This window comes from Bos grunniens, chromosome 21, assembly GCF_055505025.1.
Source record: "Bos grunniens cultivar Pamir isolate PY7600 chromosome 21, Bosgru_T2T1.0, whole genome shotgun sequence".
Classification (NCBI taxonomy): domain Eukaryota; kingdom Metazoa; phylum Chordata; class Mammalia; order Artiodactyla; family Bovidae; genus Bos; species Bos grunniens.
Genome location: NC_141185.1, coordinates 41579113 through 41595226, shown reverse-complemented (window position 1 = coordinate 41595226; position 16114 = coordinate 41579113). Strand labels below are relative to the sequence as shown.

The 16114-nt window shown below is 45.2% G+C and overlaps 1 protein-coding gene across 4 annotated transcripts; it reads left to right on the top strand.

Annotated features, from left to right (window-relative positions):
- Positions 1 to 1400: 1400 nt before the first annotated feature.
- On the top strand, positions 1401 to 15644 carry TM2D3 (TM2 domain containing 3). 4 transcript variants are annotated; one of them, XM_086364115.1, is made up of 6 exons: positions 1401 to 1516; positions 1860 to 1952; positions 6268 to 6425; positions 10977 to 11151; positions 12749 to 12824; positions 14899 to 15644. In XM_086364115.1, the coding sequence occupies exons 1-6, from the start codon at positions 1426 to 1428 to the stop codon at positions 15062 to 15064; spliced, it is 759 nt and encodes a 252-aa protein (XP_086220241.1). In that variant the 5' UTR covers positions 1401 to 1425; the 3' UTR covers positions 15065 to 15644. The 4 variants fall into 4 exon arrangements, with proteins under 4 accessions (XP_086220241.1, XP_086220243.1, XP_086220242.1 ...); XM_086364117.1 differs by having other exon boundaries at positions 14791 to 15644; XM_086364116.1 differs by lacking the exon at positions 1860 to 1952.
- Positions 15645 to 16114: the final 470 nt, after the last annotated feature.

Here is a 16114-nt window from a genome sequence, read left to right as displayed (position 1 = left end):
CCCTGGTGGCTCAGCGGTAAAGAACCCACCTGGGACGCAGGAGATGTGGGTTGGATCCCTGGGTTGGGAAGACCCCCTGGAGAACGGCATGGCAACCCGCTCCAGTATTCTTGCTTGGGAAATCCCACGGACAGAGGAGCCTGGCAGCTACCGTTCGTGGGGTCGCAAAGAGTCGGACACGATTGAGCAACTAACACACTTTTTCAATAGTAAATACTAGAGTATACAGGATCCTACCCGCGACAGGTGGAAGAACCAGACTTGGAGGGCCTGCTCTAAGTTATATGTGAGTTTCCCCCTGCACCCCTCTCCCCGAGGTGGTTCAAGGGTCACACCTGTGCGATGCTAGAAGCTGCAGGTTGTGTAATGTAACTTTTTAAGTTACAACTTTTATTGAAGCCAAGAACTATTCGATAGATTTCTTTATTCACCAAATGTACTTGTGAGGGAAGGGGTGTGAGAGGACTACCCACCCGGACGGTCTTGTGGAGGATGGAGGCGAAGAGGGAGGCCTATGCGTGGCCCAGGACGAAGGATGCTGCGGCAGGAACACGTGTGGGTTGCCGTGTGGGCCTCAGGGGGCCGCGGCCTGCGAGCACCTCCCTTCCGGAGCTGGGCCTCCTCCAGACGGTCTGGGGGCCGGAGACGTGCGCCACCAGGCATTCTCTCTGTCCTCGAGGAGTGTCTTAGGGACTGGCTAGACTTCGGGGCGGGACGCTGGCCGGGCCCCGGGGTGGTGCGGAGTGGGGCCTCGGGTCCCCCGGGCACACCTGGAGTCCTTCCCGAGCAGTCTGGGCCGCATCTGTACACAAGCGCCTTTTCAGTCAGACTAACCGTAACTTCGTCAGATCTCTGCACGGTGCCGAGCGCACAGCAGCAGTTTTTGTTTGTCACTAAACGTACAGATCCAGTCACAGGTAAACAGTGGCCAACTTCCCAAACTTGCCAGCCTCTGCCCTCAATCCCTCAGGAAGGAGAAAGTGAAGTAAAAGTCGCTCAGTCTTGTCCGACTCTTTGCGACCCCACGGACAATACATGGAATTCTCCAGGCTAGAACACTGGAGTGGGTAGCCTTTCCCTTCTCCAGGGCATCTTCCTAACTCAGGGGTCGAACCCAGGTCTCCTGCATTGCGGGCAGATTCTTTACCAGCTGAGACACAAGGGAGAAAGGTGAGCCTCTTAGTCCAGGGGCAGGCGGCGCCGGGGGTGGGATGGGGCGGGGGTGGGGGGATGGGGGGGTAGGGGGGTTGAGGGGCGGTGGAGGTGGGTACCTGGCAGCCTTAGCCGGCTGAGCACGGGGAACACCCGCAGGGCTGCCGCGCCTGCGCCGGCGCTGTGGCCCCGTCCGGACCCGCCCCCTCGGCGCGCGCCGGCGCCCCGCCCCTCGCGCGTCCCCGCGCGGCCGGAAGAGAGCGCGCCGGCAAGATGGCGGCTGCGGTGGTCTTGCTGCGGCCTCTTTGCCGACTGTGTCGTGTGGTGCTGTTCCTCTCACAGTTCTACATCCTGTCGGGCGGCGGTGAGTTGAGGGCTGGGGGCCCCGGGACCGCAGGCGGAGGCAGAGTGCGGGAGGAGGGCGCGGGTCGCTGCGGCCGAGTCCGGCACGGTTTGCCTCCGCCCCTCGGCTAGCTCAGGGACCCGAAGCCGCGAGCCTGGAATGGGAGGGCCCGGGGTCTCGGCCGGAGGCGTGGGGCTGTGTCCCGGCCCCGCGCTTGGTCCCAGGTGCTCGCAGACCGGGACGAATGTCGACCTCGTTGGGTTTCCCCTTCAGTTCGTGGGCGATCAGGCCTCCAGGTTTGCCCAGGCAGCTGAAGCCTGGAGCGCAGCCGCACCGCCTGAGGTCTCCGTCTCTCCGGTCGCAGGGTCCTTCAGCGAGGAGCCCTCGCAGCCACTGCCGCAGGCCATCAAGGACCCGGGCCCCACACGGACCTTCACAGCGGTGCCCAGGGCGGCAGGTACCGGGCGTTTTCCGTGCTCGTAAATGTGTGTGTTTATATCTAGTGGTCTCTCCCTTTTTGGTGAACATTTCCTGTAGAATATGAAATCATTTCCCTGGTGGTTCAGATGATAAAGAGTCTGCCTGCAATGCAGGAGACCCGGGATCAATCCTTGGGTCGGGAAGATTCCCTGGAGAAGGGAATGGCAACCCACACCAGTATTCTTGCCCGGAGAATCCCATGGACAGAGGAGCTTGGCGGGCTACAGTCCGTGGGATCGCGAAAAGAGTCGGACACGACTGAGCGAGTTTCACTTTCCATGTTTTGAACATTTTATTGATTGCATTTTAGGTTATGTGAACTAAAGACAGATGCACAGACCTTTTCTGTAGACAGCCTCGGTATTTCAATACATTTCTACATTCCTGCTTCATCTCTTTCCAGTCCCAGGCTCCTCATTCACATCTCTTTTATTTCTAGTATTTTTTCACCTCACCCATGAAGATTCAGATCAGATCAGATAGATCAGTCGCTCAGTCGTGTCCGACTCTTTGCGGCCCCATGAATCGCAGCACACCAGGCCTCCCTGTCCATCACCAACTCCCGCAGTTCACTCAGACTCACATCCCTCAAGTCAGTGATGCCATCCAGCCATCTCATCCTCTGTCGTCCCCTTCTTCTCCTATCCCCAATCCCTCCCAGCATCAGAGTCTTTTCCAGTGAGTCAGCTCTTCACATCAGGTGGCCAAAGTACTGGAGTCTCAGCTTTAGCATCATTCCTTCCAAAGAAATCCCAGGGCTGATCTCCTTCAGAATGGACTGCTTGGATCTCCTTGCAGTCCAAGGGACTCTCGAGTCTTCTCCAACACCACAGTTCAAAAGCATCAATTCTTCGGCACTCAGCCTTCTTCACAGTCCAACTCTCACATCCATACATGACCACAGGAAAAACCATAGCCTTGACTAGACGGATCTTTGTTGGCAAAGTAATGTCTCTGCTTTTGAATATGCTATCTAGGTTGGTCATAACTTTCCTTCCAAGGAGTAAGCGTCTTTTAATTTCATGGCTGCAGTCACCATCTGTAGTAATTTTGGAACCCAGAAAAATAAAGTCTGACACTGTTTCCACTGTTTCCCCATCTATTTCCCATAAAGTGATGGGACCGGATGCCATGATCTTCGTTTTCTGAATGTTGAGCTTTCACTTTCATCAAGAGGCTTTTTAGTTCCTCTTCACTTTCTGCCATAAGGGTCTTGTCATCTGCATATCTGAGGTTATTGATATTTCTCCCAGCAATCTTGATTCCAGCTTGTGTTTCTTCCAGTCCAGTGTTTCTCATGATGTACTCTGCATAGAAGTTAAATAAACAGGGTGACAATATACAGCCTTGACGAACTCCTTTTCCTATTTGGAACCAGTCTGTTGTTCCATGTCCAGTTCTAACTGTTGCTTCCTGACCTGCATACAAATTTCTCAAGAGGCAGATCAGGTGGTCTGGTATTCCCATCTCTTTCAGAATTTTCCACAGTTTATTGTGATCCACACAGTCAAAGGCTTTGGCATAGTCAGAAAAGCAGAAATAGATGTTTTTCTGGAACTCTCTTGCTTTTTCCATGATCCAGCGGATGTTGGCAATTTGATCTCTGGTTCCTCTGCCTTTTCTAAAACCAGCTTGAACATCAGGAAGTTCACGGTTCACATATTTCTGAAGCCTGGCTTGGAGAATTTTGAGCATTACTTTACTAGCGTGTGAGATGAGTGCAGTTGTGCGGTAGTTTGAGCATTCTTTGGCATCGCCTTTCTTAGGGATTGGAATGAAAACTCACCTTTTCCAGTCCTGTGGCCACTGCTGTTTTCCAAATTTGCTGGCCTATTGAGTGCAGCACTTTCACAGCATCATCTTTCAGGATTTGGAATAGCTTAACTGGAATTCCATCACCTCCACTAGCTTTGTTCATAGTGATGCTTTCTAAGGCCCACTTGACTTCACATTCCAGGACGTCTAGCTCTAGGTCAGTGATCACACCATCGTGATTATCTGGGTCATGAAGATCTTTTTTGTACAGTTCTTCTGTGTATTCTTGCCACCTCTTCTTAATATCTTCTGCTTCTGTTAGGTCCATACCATTTCTGTCCTTTATCGAGCCCATCTTTGCATGAAATGTTCCTTTGGTATCTCTGATTTTCTTGAAAAGATCCCTAGTCTTTCCCATTCTGTTGTTTTCCTCTATTTCTTTGCATTGATCGCTGAAGAAGGCTTTCGTATTTCCTCTTGCTATTCTTTGGAACTCTGCATTCAGATGTTTATATCTTTCCTTTTCTCCTTTGCCTGTCACAGATTACCTTCAACCAATGTTCCTTTCTCTTCAGAAAATTTCTTGTGCCTCTTGACCCTGATCCTGATGTTGAGTATTAAAAGGCACCCCCTTAAAAGGGCTGTGTGAAATGGGGCAGGGAGGGGAGGGGATGGTGGGGGTGCGGGAAATCCCAAAGGGACTGGTTGAGACTTGGCTTTAAGTTTGGTGATGCCGCTGGAAGCTGGAGCAAATTACCAACCTTTCAGGCTTCAGAGACATTTTGGTTTTGTGATTCTAAGTGTCCATCCTCCAGCCTCAGTAGTAATAGGAACAAAACAATAAAGGAAAAAGTGATATTTTGCATCAGTTCAGTTCAGTTGCTCAGTCGTGTCCAACTCTGACCCCATGGACTGCAGCATGCCAGGCTTCCCTGTCCATCACCAACTCCCAGAGCTTGCTCAAACTTATGTCCATCGAGTCAGTGATGGCATCCTCTGTCATCCTCTTCTCCTCCTGCCTTCAATCTTTCCCAGCATCAGGATCTTTTCCAGTGAGTCAGTTCTTCGCATCAGGTGGCCAAAGTATTGGAGTTTCAGCTTCAGCATCAGTCCTTCCAATGAATATTAAGCGTTGATTTCCTTTAGGATTGACTGGTTGGATCTCCTTGCAGTCCAAGGGACTCTCAAGAGTCTTATCCAGTACCATAGTTCAAAAGCAACAATTCTTCCGCGCTCAGCTTTCTTTATAGTCCAACTCTCACATCCATACGTGACTACTGGAAAAACCATACCTTTGGCTAGACAGACCTTTGTTGGCAAAGTAATGTCTCTGCTTTTTGATATGCTGTGTAGGTTGGTCATAGCTTTTCTTCTAAGGAGCAAGCGTCTTTTAATTTCATGGCTGCAGTTACCATCTGTAGTGATTTCGGAGCTTCCCAGGATAAAGTCTCTCACTGTTTTCCATTGTTTCCTCATCTGTTTGCCATGAAGTGACCCAGATGCCATGACCTTCGTTTTTTGAATGTTGAGTTTTAAGCCAGGTTTTTCACTCTCCTCTTTAACTTTCAACAAGAGGCTTTTTAGTTCATCTTTGCTTTCTGCCATAAGAGTGGTGTCATCTGAGAATCTGAGGTTATTGATATTTCTCCCGGCAATCTTGATTTCAGCTTGTGCTTCATCCAGCCCGGCATTTTGCATGATGTACTCTGATATTTTGCATAATTGCCCACTTAATAGTGACTTTAAGTAGGACCAGTTTTAAATGAGTGTCAATGTGCTTTGCTGAACGAAACCTTGTTCTCTGTAGTTTCATCCCTGTAGAGTTCCATTATTTCAGTGAAGTGAAATTAGCATCCATATATTATTCCTTCTATTAAAGTCTGCTAAAAGACATCAACATACTTGTGTTTAAAACATAGATTATTTTATAGAGAAAGCACAAGAATTTTTGACTCTTTCAGACGTTTTTTGAGAGCTTTTCTTCCTTCCTGAGAATAGTGTTTACAGTTTTGGTAATCTCTTAACTCATAGTAATATATTATACTCCTGGGTAGGTTGGCTGGAAAAAAAGAACTTTAACCCACTGAATAAGTTGCTAATATTAAGAACTGTTTGTTCTTTGGTAGTGTAAAACTGAATATTCCTTGCAGATTGTGGCTTGTGGAAGTACCATTGTGTAACAATGACAGTATATCTTCTGGGGGTGGTTCCTTGTTGTACTGATTGTGTTAGAGGGTCAGTGGCTTCACTTAAAAATTAGTGAATTCAAGTGAAAAGCACAGTGGATTGGAAACGGAGAAATTTGGATTCTGATTCCAGTTCTACCCTCCCTCTGTGATCTTGAACAAACTTTATCATCTATAAGCCTTTGTTTTTTCATCTTGTAACACAATAAACTTTTTGCAGTCCTAATTTATTACTAGAACCATATATGTATATTATGCTCATGATTGTGTTCCTTAACCTTGGAAAATTGCTTTTATCTGTTATTCTAATCCATATTCTAAGAGAATAAGCTTCTCTCTCGCCCCTTGCAGAAAGTACCGATATCCCACCTTATGTGATGAAATGTCCGAGCAATGGCCTGTGTAGCAGACTTCCTGCAGACTGTATAGATTGCAAGACCAATTTTTCCTGTGTCTATGGGAAGCCTGTCACTTTTGACTGCACAGTCAAACCTTCTGTTACCTGTGTTGTAAGTACTTACGAATTCTTAAACTCACTGTAAAGCTTGAGTTATAAATAGAGTTTAGACGCGAACATGGGGAAAATTGAGAAAGTGCTCTACATTTTAAAAGTAAGATTTGAGGAGTAAAGTCCACTTTATCAGATGAAACTTTTGTCTCCTAGCAAGGTTTGGTGTAAGGATTCAGATAGCAATTTTCTGACATAAGACTAAACTGAAGTAATTGTCAGACTGCTTATAACAAGTAGGGCATAGAACAGGCTCAAGGGCACCCACTGTTGTGCATCAGCAATGACCCTGCTAGAGTTGTCACACTGCAGCCTGTCTCTAATATGTTTACAGCTCTCAGGACACCTGCTTCAGAGCTCGGTTCCTGGAGGCAGCCCTACACCTGCTGAGTGTGACCAGGTCAGGGAGATTCACATATGTGCATTCTTGAATGGTTGGACCAGGGAAATTACTGCACAATTCATTGTAGTCCCAGCATCTGGGCAAGACAGAGAGTAGAAATGAATAACAAAGCAGTGTCTACTCCTGGCCTTGCCAAGGCCAGCTCTGAGATTTATTCCTCTGTCTCCTGTTTAATCAGGAGATGGACCTAGAGCAACTTTTCCTAAAGTGTTTCTGTGGAGCCCTTGTTGTGGGAGGTGGTCAAGAAAACACAGATTCTAGGTCATGTTCTCTTTAGCGGGTTTCCATTGACCCAGTGATTCTCACTTGAACAAGATATCTTTCCGCATCTGTCCTTTGGAGCCTGGTCTGGAGAGGGCTAGATTAGAAAGTTTCTGCCCTCCCCTCCACCCAGGCTCTTTCTGTTTCTCCTGAAGTCCAGTATCAGGAGAGGGCCTGAGGGAGGCTTCACTCCAAGGGGGCATGAAATTTTATGTGGCCTCAGCATCTGGATGTAGTGTTGGTAAACTTCAGTATTTGTCATTTTCGTGTATCAGTGTTGCTCTTGAAAGTGCGCTGGAAAACTGAGCTAGTTGGCAGGTAGTCTTCATGACTGCCCTAGGATAATCAGTTAGTCTTGGTTGCTTCATCTTAAATAGAATTTTCTCCCTACTCACCTAATAACAAAACCTGTTTGATGGCTTTTGAAATCACATGCTTCGTAAGTCTGGCACATAGTAGGTACCTTGTGGAAAATGAGAAAACCCTGATGGCTTAGGGGAGCTTTTCCCAGAATGAGCCTACTTTGTTTGCCTTAGTGTCTTGGACATTTATCTCTCACAACTGGTTCCTGAGTGAAACTTAGTTTTCAATTTCTTCCTCCTTTAGGTGATCCAAAAAAACAGGTGGTTTCATTTTTCAGAAAATAGCAGAGGACAGGAGAAATGACAAAGGTAGAGAAATGACAAAACTTAGGGAGGGACTTTCCTAGCTGATCCTGTCCCTGGTCCGTCCTTAACCCTTGGCTGAGACACGCCCTGGAAGCACTCTTTCCCTCTTCACACCTCAAGTGCTTTCATCTCACCTGCTTCGTGACTAGCCAGTCATCACAAATCCTGTACAGTAGCAGGTGCCTGGCCCCCAGAAGTGGCTTTTGAAGGTAATCTCAAGAGCATCTGGTGGTGTTTCTTCTTAGAAACGAAGAGCAGTCAAACAGTTGGCTGTCAGGAGCCGCAGGTCCCAGGAGTGCTGCGGCTGTGACTTGGGGCCGGCCCCGTATTCTTCCCTTGGTGTTTAAGACCATTGCAGGTGTATACGCAAGTATTCGTCCTCTCGCCTGTTGCATTCACCCCCTTCCCTCCCCTCACCTTATGTTGAACTTCAGATTAATAGAAGGAAATAAACTCTTCTCATCCTTCTCATGTGCACTCATAGGGACTCAGGCCAAGGGAATCTCACCTGGATTACACTAGTCAAAGCAATTGTTTTATAATGTATATAAATAGAAGTAAGTGCAGAAATCCAGCTGTAATGGAAACTGCCAGCCCAGCTGACATCAGCTGGAGATGTGCTTGACAGAAATGGTTTTTGTTTCTGTTACTTGGAGGAGAGCTTAGTCTGCTAGTGTAAGTGAGGCAAGTTTAATTCCTTTAGGTAGGTTCTGTATTCTCAGTAATGACAGTTGTGTCACAGAGGGAAAGGTATTTACCACATATGAGCTCTTGTTGGGGTCTGCAGTTTTTTGTGGTGTGAAAGTGGACTTAGTGAATGCTAGGGTGCCCAGGTGCCCATGGAAAAAAAGTAGAATCCCTATTTTGTCCAAAGTAAATTCCAGATAGATGCCAGACTTTACGTGAGAAGATGAAACCTCAAAGTACCAGAGAAAGCGTGAGAGTTCTGTTATCATCTCAAAGTGGGAAATATTTTTCTAAGTATGAAATAAAGTTTAAAAGTTATACAAGAAAGAATTTATACATTTGACTACTAAAGGTGAGGGGTTTCTGCATGACCTTAAAAAGCGTAAAGGCCAGAGATAAATGACAAACGATGAAAAAGTTTTTTTTAACACACGTGACAAATAATATACTAATACCTATAATATATCAATACATCCAAAAAGCCAATGAGAAAAAGACGACAGTCCTGTAGAAAAATGGTGCTAGAGCATGAGTACATGGTTCGTAGCAAAGGAAATACAGGTGGACTTTCAACTTGTATTTGAAAGGTGCTTAATTTTCTCATAGTTTAATACAAATTAATGCATTTTTTTAACCTGTCAGATTGGCAAAACAGAGTTTGATAACACTTTTCTTGAAGGTGTAAGAGACAAACATTGCTGTGTCTTGTCAGTAGATGTGTGGATTAGTCAGCCTGTGGTAGACAGTTTGTCTCATCTCTGAAACCTGTGGGCTTCCCTGGTGACTCAGAAGGTAAAGCATCTGCCTGCAATGTGGGAGATCCGGGTTCTATCCCTGAATCAGGAAGATCCCCTGGAGAAGGAAATGACAACCCCCTCCAGTACTCTTGCCTTGAAAATTCCATGGATGGAGGAGCCTGGTAGGCTACAGTCCATGGGGTCGCAAAGAGTTGGACACGACTGAGTGACCTCACTTTCTTTCTTTCTGAAACGTACAGATGCATGTAAGCTTTGACCTGGCAGTTCCATATCTAGGAATTCATCTAACAGGTGTTACTTACTGCACATTGATACACATAAGTATGCCTAAGAATATTCTTAGCTGCATTGTTCACCCAGCAAGGTTGGAAGCAAGCTGAATGTCCAAGAAAGAGCAGTTCACTTTGCAGCTCACTGTGTAGTGAAATAAATACATTGCAGCTGTTGAGAACTAGGCAGCTCCAGAGATGTTTACTGATACCTCAGAATTAAGTGAAAGTAATTATCAGTGGGAACATTAAATTAGAAAAAGAAGAAGCATATCTGTCGTAAGCGTGCCCATGCATAGAACAGACTCCCTGGAAGACCAGCATGGATGAGCTGTGCTCAGTGCTGAGGGCCCGGCAGGGCCAGCCATCTCTTTACTCTCTTCTTGTCTCCCAGAGTTTGTACCATGTACACTGTCTGCCCAGTGTTGCAAAAAAACAGGTTGAGAAACGTGTGTTACAGATGGATCACTAGAAATATGCAGACATTTACAATAATAATGTTTAAATCAAGCAGTGCCTTACTCGTGAATACTGCCCTTATAAGTGGTTTTTGCATTAATAAAAAAAAAATTAGTAAATATGATACTTCCAGAGGTGATTGTGTTACCATTTAAATACAGTTTTGAAAAGTATGTTTTATAGCATAATATCAAGTGGTGGTGAAAGGATACAAAATGTTTTCAGTATAATTCCATGAATGTAAAACTGTATCACAGGAAGCAAAAATGAAAGAAGGTTAGACAGTGCTTCTCTCTGGAGAGGTTACCAGTTTTCCTGTAATTTCCAAATGTGTAACATATAAGCACATGGGGTGCTCTTACAGGCAGAAAACAAATTTAAAATTGAAATGGACTCTTGTTTCGAGGCTCAGGGCCACAATAGCACTGGCTGAACCTCTCCAAGGGGTTCTTTCTAAGATGGGGATGGTCTCCTGGGGCTGCCTCTGGGTGGGTCCTGTCAGGTACTCCTGGGAGTGTAACAGCAGTGACTGCCCTGGGTCTTAGGACCTCAGGGACTCCTAGGAAGAGTTGAGACCCGGTAGGCAGGCTGTTCCTCTAGGAGTGTCCAGCTGGGCCCCGACTCCCACGTACTGCACAGTACTTTGAGCAGAGGGACTCATCTGCCCTGTCAGCTCTCTTGTGTCTCTGGGGCTTCATAAAGTGCCTTTTCCTTTCTTCTTTGTCATATAAGTATGCATGTGTGTTATTAAAAATTTAGCCAAAGTAACAGTGATGAAGTAATCTTATCCTGATAACCTTTGATAATTTGATGTGCATTTATCTAGGTATTTTTTCTTAGGTGTATATTTTGGGGTATATACTTATGATCCTAGATCATGGCATATACATTTGTTTTGCATACATATTGGCTTGGTACCTGTTTGTCTGCCACTTCCTCCTAGATCATAAATAGAAGTGTTTTTGACACTTGTGCCTTGTAACTGTGTAGTTTTAGTGACATATTGACAAGCTGGATTATGACCGAATAGCTCTGTGTCCTTTGTAGGATCCAGACTTCAAATCCCAGAAGAGTTTCGTCCTCAACATGACCTGCAGGTTCTGCTGGCAGCTCCCGGAGGCTGACTACGAGTGCTTCAGCTCCAGCGACTGCAGGGCGGTGTCCTGCCCTCGGCAGCGCTATCCAACCAACTGCACTGTGCGGGACCACGTCCACTGCCTGGGTGAGTCGGCTGAGGGAGCTTCTAGGCAGAGTGCTCTTCTTCAGGCGTACTTGTAGAACCATCGCAAACGTTTGAGAATTAGGTTTCAATTGTGTAGTCAGAAACGTTTATCAGCACCTTTTAGTTATGCCAGTTCCTTATCTTTTAAAACGTAGTACTTCATAAAATAAAAATGTATAAGGTGTAGAGCATAATGTGTGATTGAGTCTCCCCCAGGTTAACAGCCAAAGCATCTGATGCCATCGAAACTGCCAGAGTGTTTCCTGCCTCTTCTTTAGGGGTGATACCCTTTTGAGGTTTCTTATGATCCCAATCCCTTCCTTTAAGTTTTTTATAATTGTCCCATGTATGTGCTAGAATACAGTGTGGTGTATTATTCAGTAATGCATGTCTCAGAACTGTGTGAAGTAGTAGCAGGCTGTTTATGGTCTCCTGGGACCTGTTTCTTTTCATCATTATGGCTCTAAGATTCTTCAGCTTGTCTTCTTCTTTTTCATTTCTTTATAATAGCCTGTTGTAAGACTGTATCATAGTTTTTCTGCTCTCCAATGTATTTGGACTGTTTACCTTTTTTTTTTTCTTTTTTACAAATTGTGCTGCTCTTAAACTTCTGTCTGTGTCTCTTGTCACGTGTACAGGGGTGTGTCTGGCATGCACTCTCTGGCATGTGTTCTTTTCCAGGTGGTTGTGTTTGTTCACACTCCCGCCAGTGGTGCACAGCTGTTAGTGAGGATCCACATCCTCTCCAATACTCGTCCCTAAGTTTTGTTTTTTCTTGCAGACTTCTATGAATTCTTTTGTATTTTGGATAGTAACCTTTGATGGCCCTAAAATCCTCTCCTGAATTTTAACTTTTTCCCCCACTTTCTTTTGGTCTCTTTTGAACACAACTTTAAAATTTTAGTTAGTTGGTTTTTCATCTTTCATAGTTAGCCCTTTTTTGTTGCAAAAAGCCTTTCCCTGCTCCAGATTCACAGAGATAATTTTCTGTACTTTCTTTTAAAAGTTGTAACTGTGGCCTTTCAGATTTAGGTCTTTAGTTCCCCAGGATTGGTTTGGTGTATGGTGTGAGGTGGAGTCAGACTCACTTTCTCCAGTTTGAACAGCCAGATGTCCCAGGACCCCCGGACCATCTGTGGCCTGCATCCACGGGATGTGTCAGTCCTGCGTGGGCTTTTCCCCTCCCTGTGCCTGGTTTATCTGTCTCGTTTTTCTCCAGTTTGAACAGCCATTTGTCCCAGGACTCCTGGACCATCTGTGGCCTGCGTCCATAGGATGTGTTGGTTCTGCGTGGCCTTCTCCCCTCCTGGTGCCTGGTTTGTCTGTCTCGTTCACCCCCACATCATCCACACCTTGACATCACGTAGGGTGGTTCACCTTCTTCAAGCTGTGGTCCTCATGAACCTGTGCTCCTCACAAGCCTGTGCTCGTGGACAGTTAGGGCTTTCTGTTTAGCCTTCAAGGGTAGTGAACACTTATTTTTGTGAAGAGAGTTGTCTTTTTAGATTATAAATCATAAGACCACCACCTATAATTTAGTCTCTTGCCAGAGTACTTTCATACCCGTGTTTCATTGTGGAGTGTTTCCCTTTCTTAGGTAACCGCACTTTTCCAAAGATGCTCTACTGCAACTGGACTGGGGGATACAAGTGGTCCACAGCCTTGGCTCTGAGGTAAGCGCTGTTCTCAGTGAGCAGAGACACCACTGGGCATTTGCTGTGGCTGCTGGGCTCTTCTGCGCTCCTCTCTTGCTCCCTCAGGCCCTGCCATGGGCTGGGTAAACCACGGGGACTGTGCTGCTGGGGGCTGTTGAGGTGGCCAGACCGCTATCTTTGTGGAACTTGGTGGCTTGTTGCTGGCTTTCCTCCCAAGATGCCTGCATGTTCTGGAGGTGACTCGAGTCATCATTGGAGCTCATTAGAACCAGTCAGTCTTCCCACTCTGAGCGTACTGTGAGTCAGTGAAGTGCTGCCTACTATTTAAAGTAGCTAGACTTATGACTGTCTTTAATTTTCAGTAATTTCCTTCTAAATCATAAAAAAAATAATACATGCTCAGTATTGAAAACTAGAAAAAACAAAAATGACAAAGATAAATGTTGAAAATCACCTGTAATACACTATTCAAGCATAATTATAGACTTAATTTTTACATAAAAATATACTTGTATTTGTTAAACTTTTCAGCAGTTTGAAAAGGCAATTGTAGCAGTTCTCCCCACCCCCACCAGAGGGAAGGGCAGGTAGGCTGCTGGCTAAATCCTGATTCAGCAGGTAGGCCGCTATTGGAGGTTTGCGGTGAGAGCCCAGGGACTGTATGGTGGGATTCTCAGCCTTGTCGTTGTGGATGTTTGGGCCAAGAATTCTTGGTTGTGGGGCATCCTGTGCAGAGTAGGGTGTGTAGCATCCTCTCCGGACTCCATTTATTGGGTGTTGTTTACAAGTCTCCCTACCCCAGTGGTGACAGTCAGTAGCACCTCCAGGTATTGCCTCTGTCTGGGGACCACTGCTTGAGGGTCTGGCTAGGAAGGTGGAGGGTCCTGTCTGGCAGGAAGGCTCCCCTGGTAAATGAAAAGAGGGGGCCACGACAGAAAGTCAGACATAGCGAAGGTGAGATTGCCCAGCGTCTTTGACACAGTAGTTCACATTGAGAATAACACCTGACTTTCTGCTTTCCAACAAACTTTTTATTTTGGATTCATTTTAGATTTACAGAAAAGTAAAAGCAAAGCTAGAGTGTTCTGTACACCCCTCACCCAGTCTCCCCATCATTGTGAACATAAATTACTATGACACATTTCACAGCTGGCTTTTAAACAGTAAGAATAGAGTTCTTCTCTGGGCTCAACATGGTTTCTTGCCGAATATTGAATGTGATGATGCCTGGCAGTTGCTTCATGGTTCTCGGGTTGGGGTGGGAAGGAAAGGGTGTGATGAATTGGGGTGTGTACATGGTGATAATTATTGGGGCTGGGTTGTGGACTTCCCAGGTGACTCAGCGGTAAAGAAACCAATGCAGGAGATATAGGCTCGATCCCTGGGTTGGGAAGATCCCCTGGAGAAGGAAATGGCCACCCACTCCAGTATTCTTGCCTGGAGAATCCCATGGACAGAGGAGCCTGGTGGGCTACAGTCTATGGGGTCACAAAGTGTCAGACACAACTGAGTGACTAAACAACGATAAACATGGGTGCTGTTCGCTTTCTTTTAACTTGTGTAAGTTTTAGAATTTTCCATAATAAAAATTTTAAAAGAAAAACAATGAGAAGTTGTCTGAATATTGTTAGATGTTAGAATTTGAAGGAACCTTAAAAGTCAATTTTTCCTAACACAGAGCTTTTTTACATGGGTTGATTGACAAAGGTCAAGACCTGATGAGGCGGCCAGCTGGCTGACTGCCTTGAGATGCTCCTGCAGCCTCCACATTGCTGGTCTGTCTGTTAGACTAACCGTGTTTTGCCCTCCCAGATGCACGGTTTTTTTGCTACCTAAAAAAGTAGCAAGCTAGATTTTCTTCAAAAGAGAAGGATTAGATTTCATTACAGCTCATGTGTGTTCATTGTTGACATGTGAGCAGTCTTCTTGCCTGTGATTGTTTGGTGGTGTGCATTTGTGAGATGATCGCTGTGTCCTCATCCAGGGTCTGCTGATCTGAGGCCCTTTCACACATGTGAGTCAGCACGGTTACTGAGCCCCAGCTGGCAGTTGGGGGGCTGTTGATGCATTGCAGGCCTGTTTGCTGTTGCAGCATCACCCTCGGTGGGTTTGGAGCAGATCGCTTCTACCTGGGCCAGTGGCGAGAAGGCCTCGGCAAGCTCTTCAGCTTCGGGGGCCTGGGAATATGGACGCTGATCGACGTCCTGCTCATTGGAGTTGGCTACGTGGGACCAGCGGACGGCTCTTTGTATATTTAGCTGCAGTCACACGCTTCTGAGAGGAGCGGAGCTTAGCAAGTGTGCTTTGCCTGTGGGAATCCACGTGCTTTGAGGGGCTTGTATATGTGTTTAATGTACAGCATCTGTACTTTGCCTGCCTTGATGAAGGTAAAATAATAAACAGTGAACCATGCTTATATGGAATTTGGTTTTCTTTGCCTGCGATCTATTTTTTTTTTTCTGTGAAAAAATTTAAACTGGAAGAACAACCTGTGCAGCTGAAAATCTGTTTAGTTCCTAGACTTGAGTTTTATATTACTTACTTCAGAGTGTATCATTTGTATCTCCAACTTGAATGTCATCTGCCGTAAAAAACATTTGAGCTATAATTGCAGAGAGTGGAAAATCTTTTCATTCTTCAGCTAAATAAAGTTATCTATCTAAACTTCAGTCATCTCTGACTTTTGCAGTATAATAATGTCTGTGTAGTATGGTCTTTCTGTATTATTGTTTGAAATAAATGCAGAAATTTTGTGTCTGATTCCTGTGATTGCAGTTTTGTTAGTAATGTAAAAGGTTGCAAGAGTACTGGAAAATAAAACTACAAGTTACTTTAAAATTTTTGTAGACTTCTGTTATGTTTTTCATATTAAAACATAATCTTGAATAATCATAGCAACTTTCTTTTATTATTAAGAAGTGAAATGTTTCTTTTTCAGGGTATTAGTCCATTCTAATAGATTTATTCATAATTGGCTGGTTCATTAACACACAGTGGAAATGTTTAAAAATGTATCAGTGTGATAAATGCTTTTGAGTCTTTATAAGATCCCTTGTAGACCCTTTCTTGGAAAGAAAAACATTTATTAATCCAAAAACTTTTTTTCAAAAACATTTTTAGTTATAACTTCTTGAATTCAAGTATAGTCAATATACAGTGTTTCAAGTGTACAGCAGAGTGATTCAGTTATATATGTTGTTGAGTCACTCAGTTGTTTCTGTCTCTTTGCGACCCTTAGACTGTAGCCCACCAGGCTTCTCTGTTCATGGAATTTTCCAGACAAGGATACTATAGTGAGTTGCTACTTC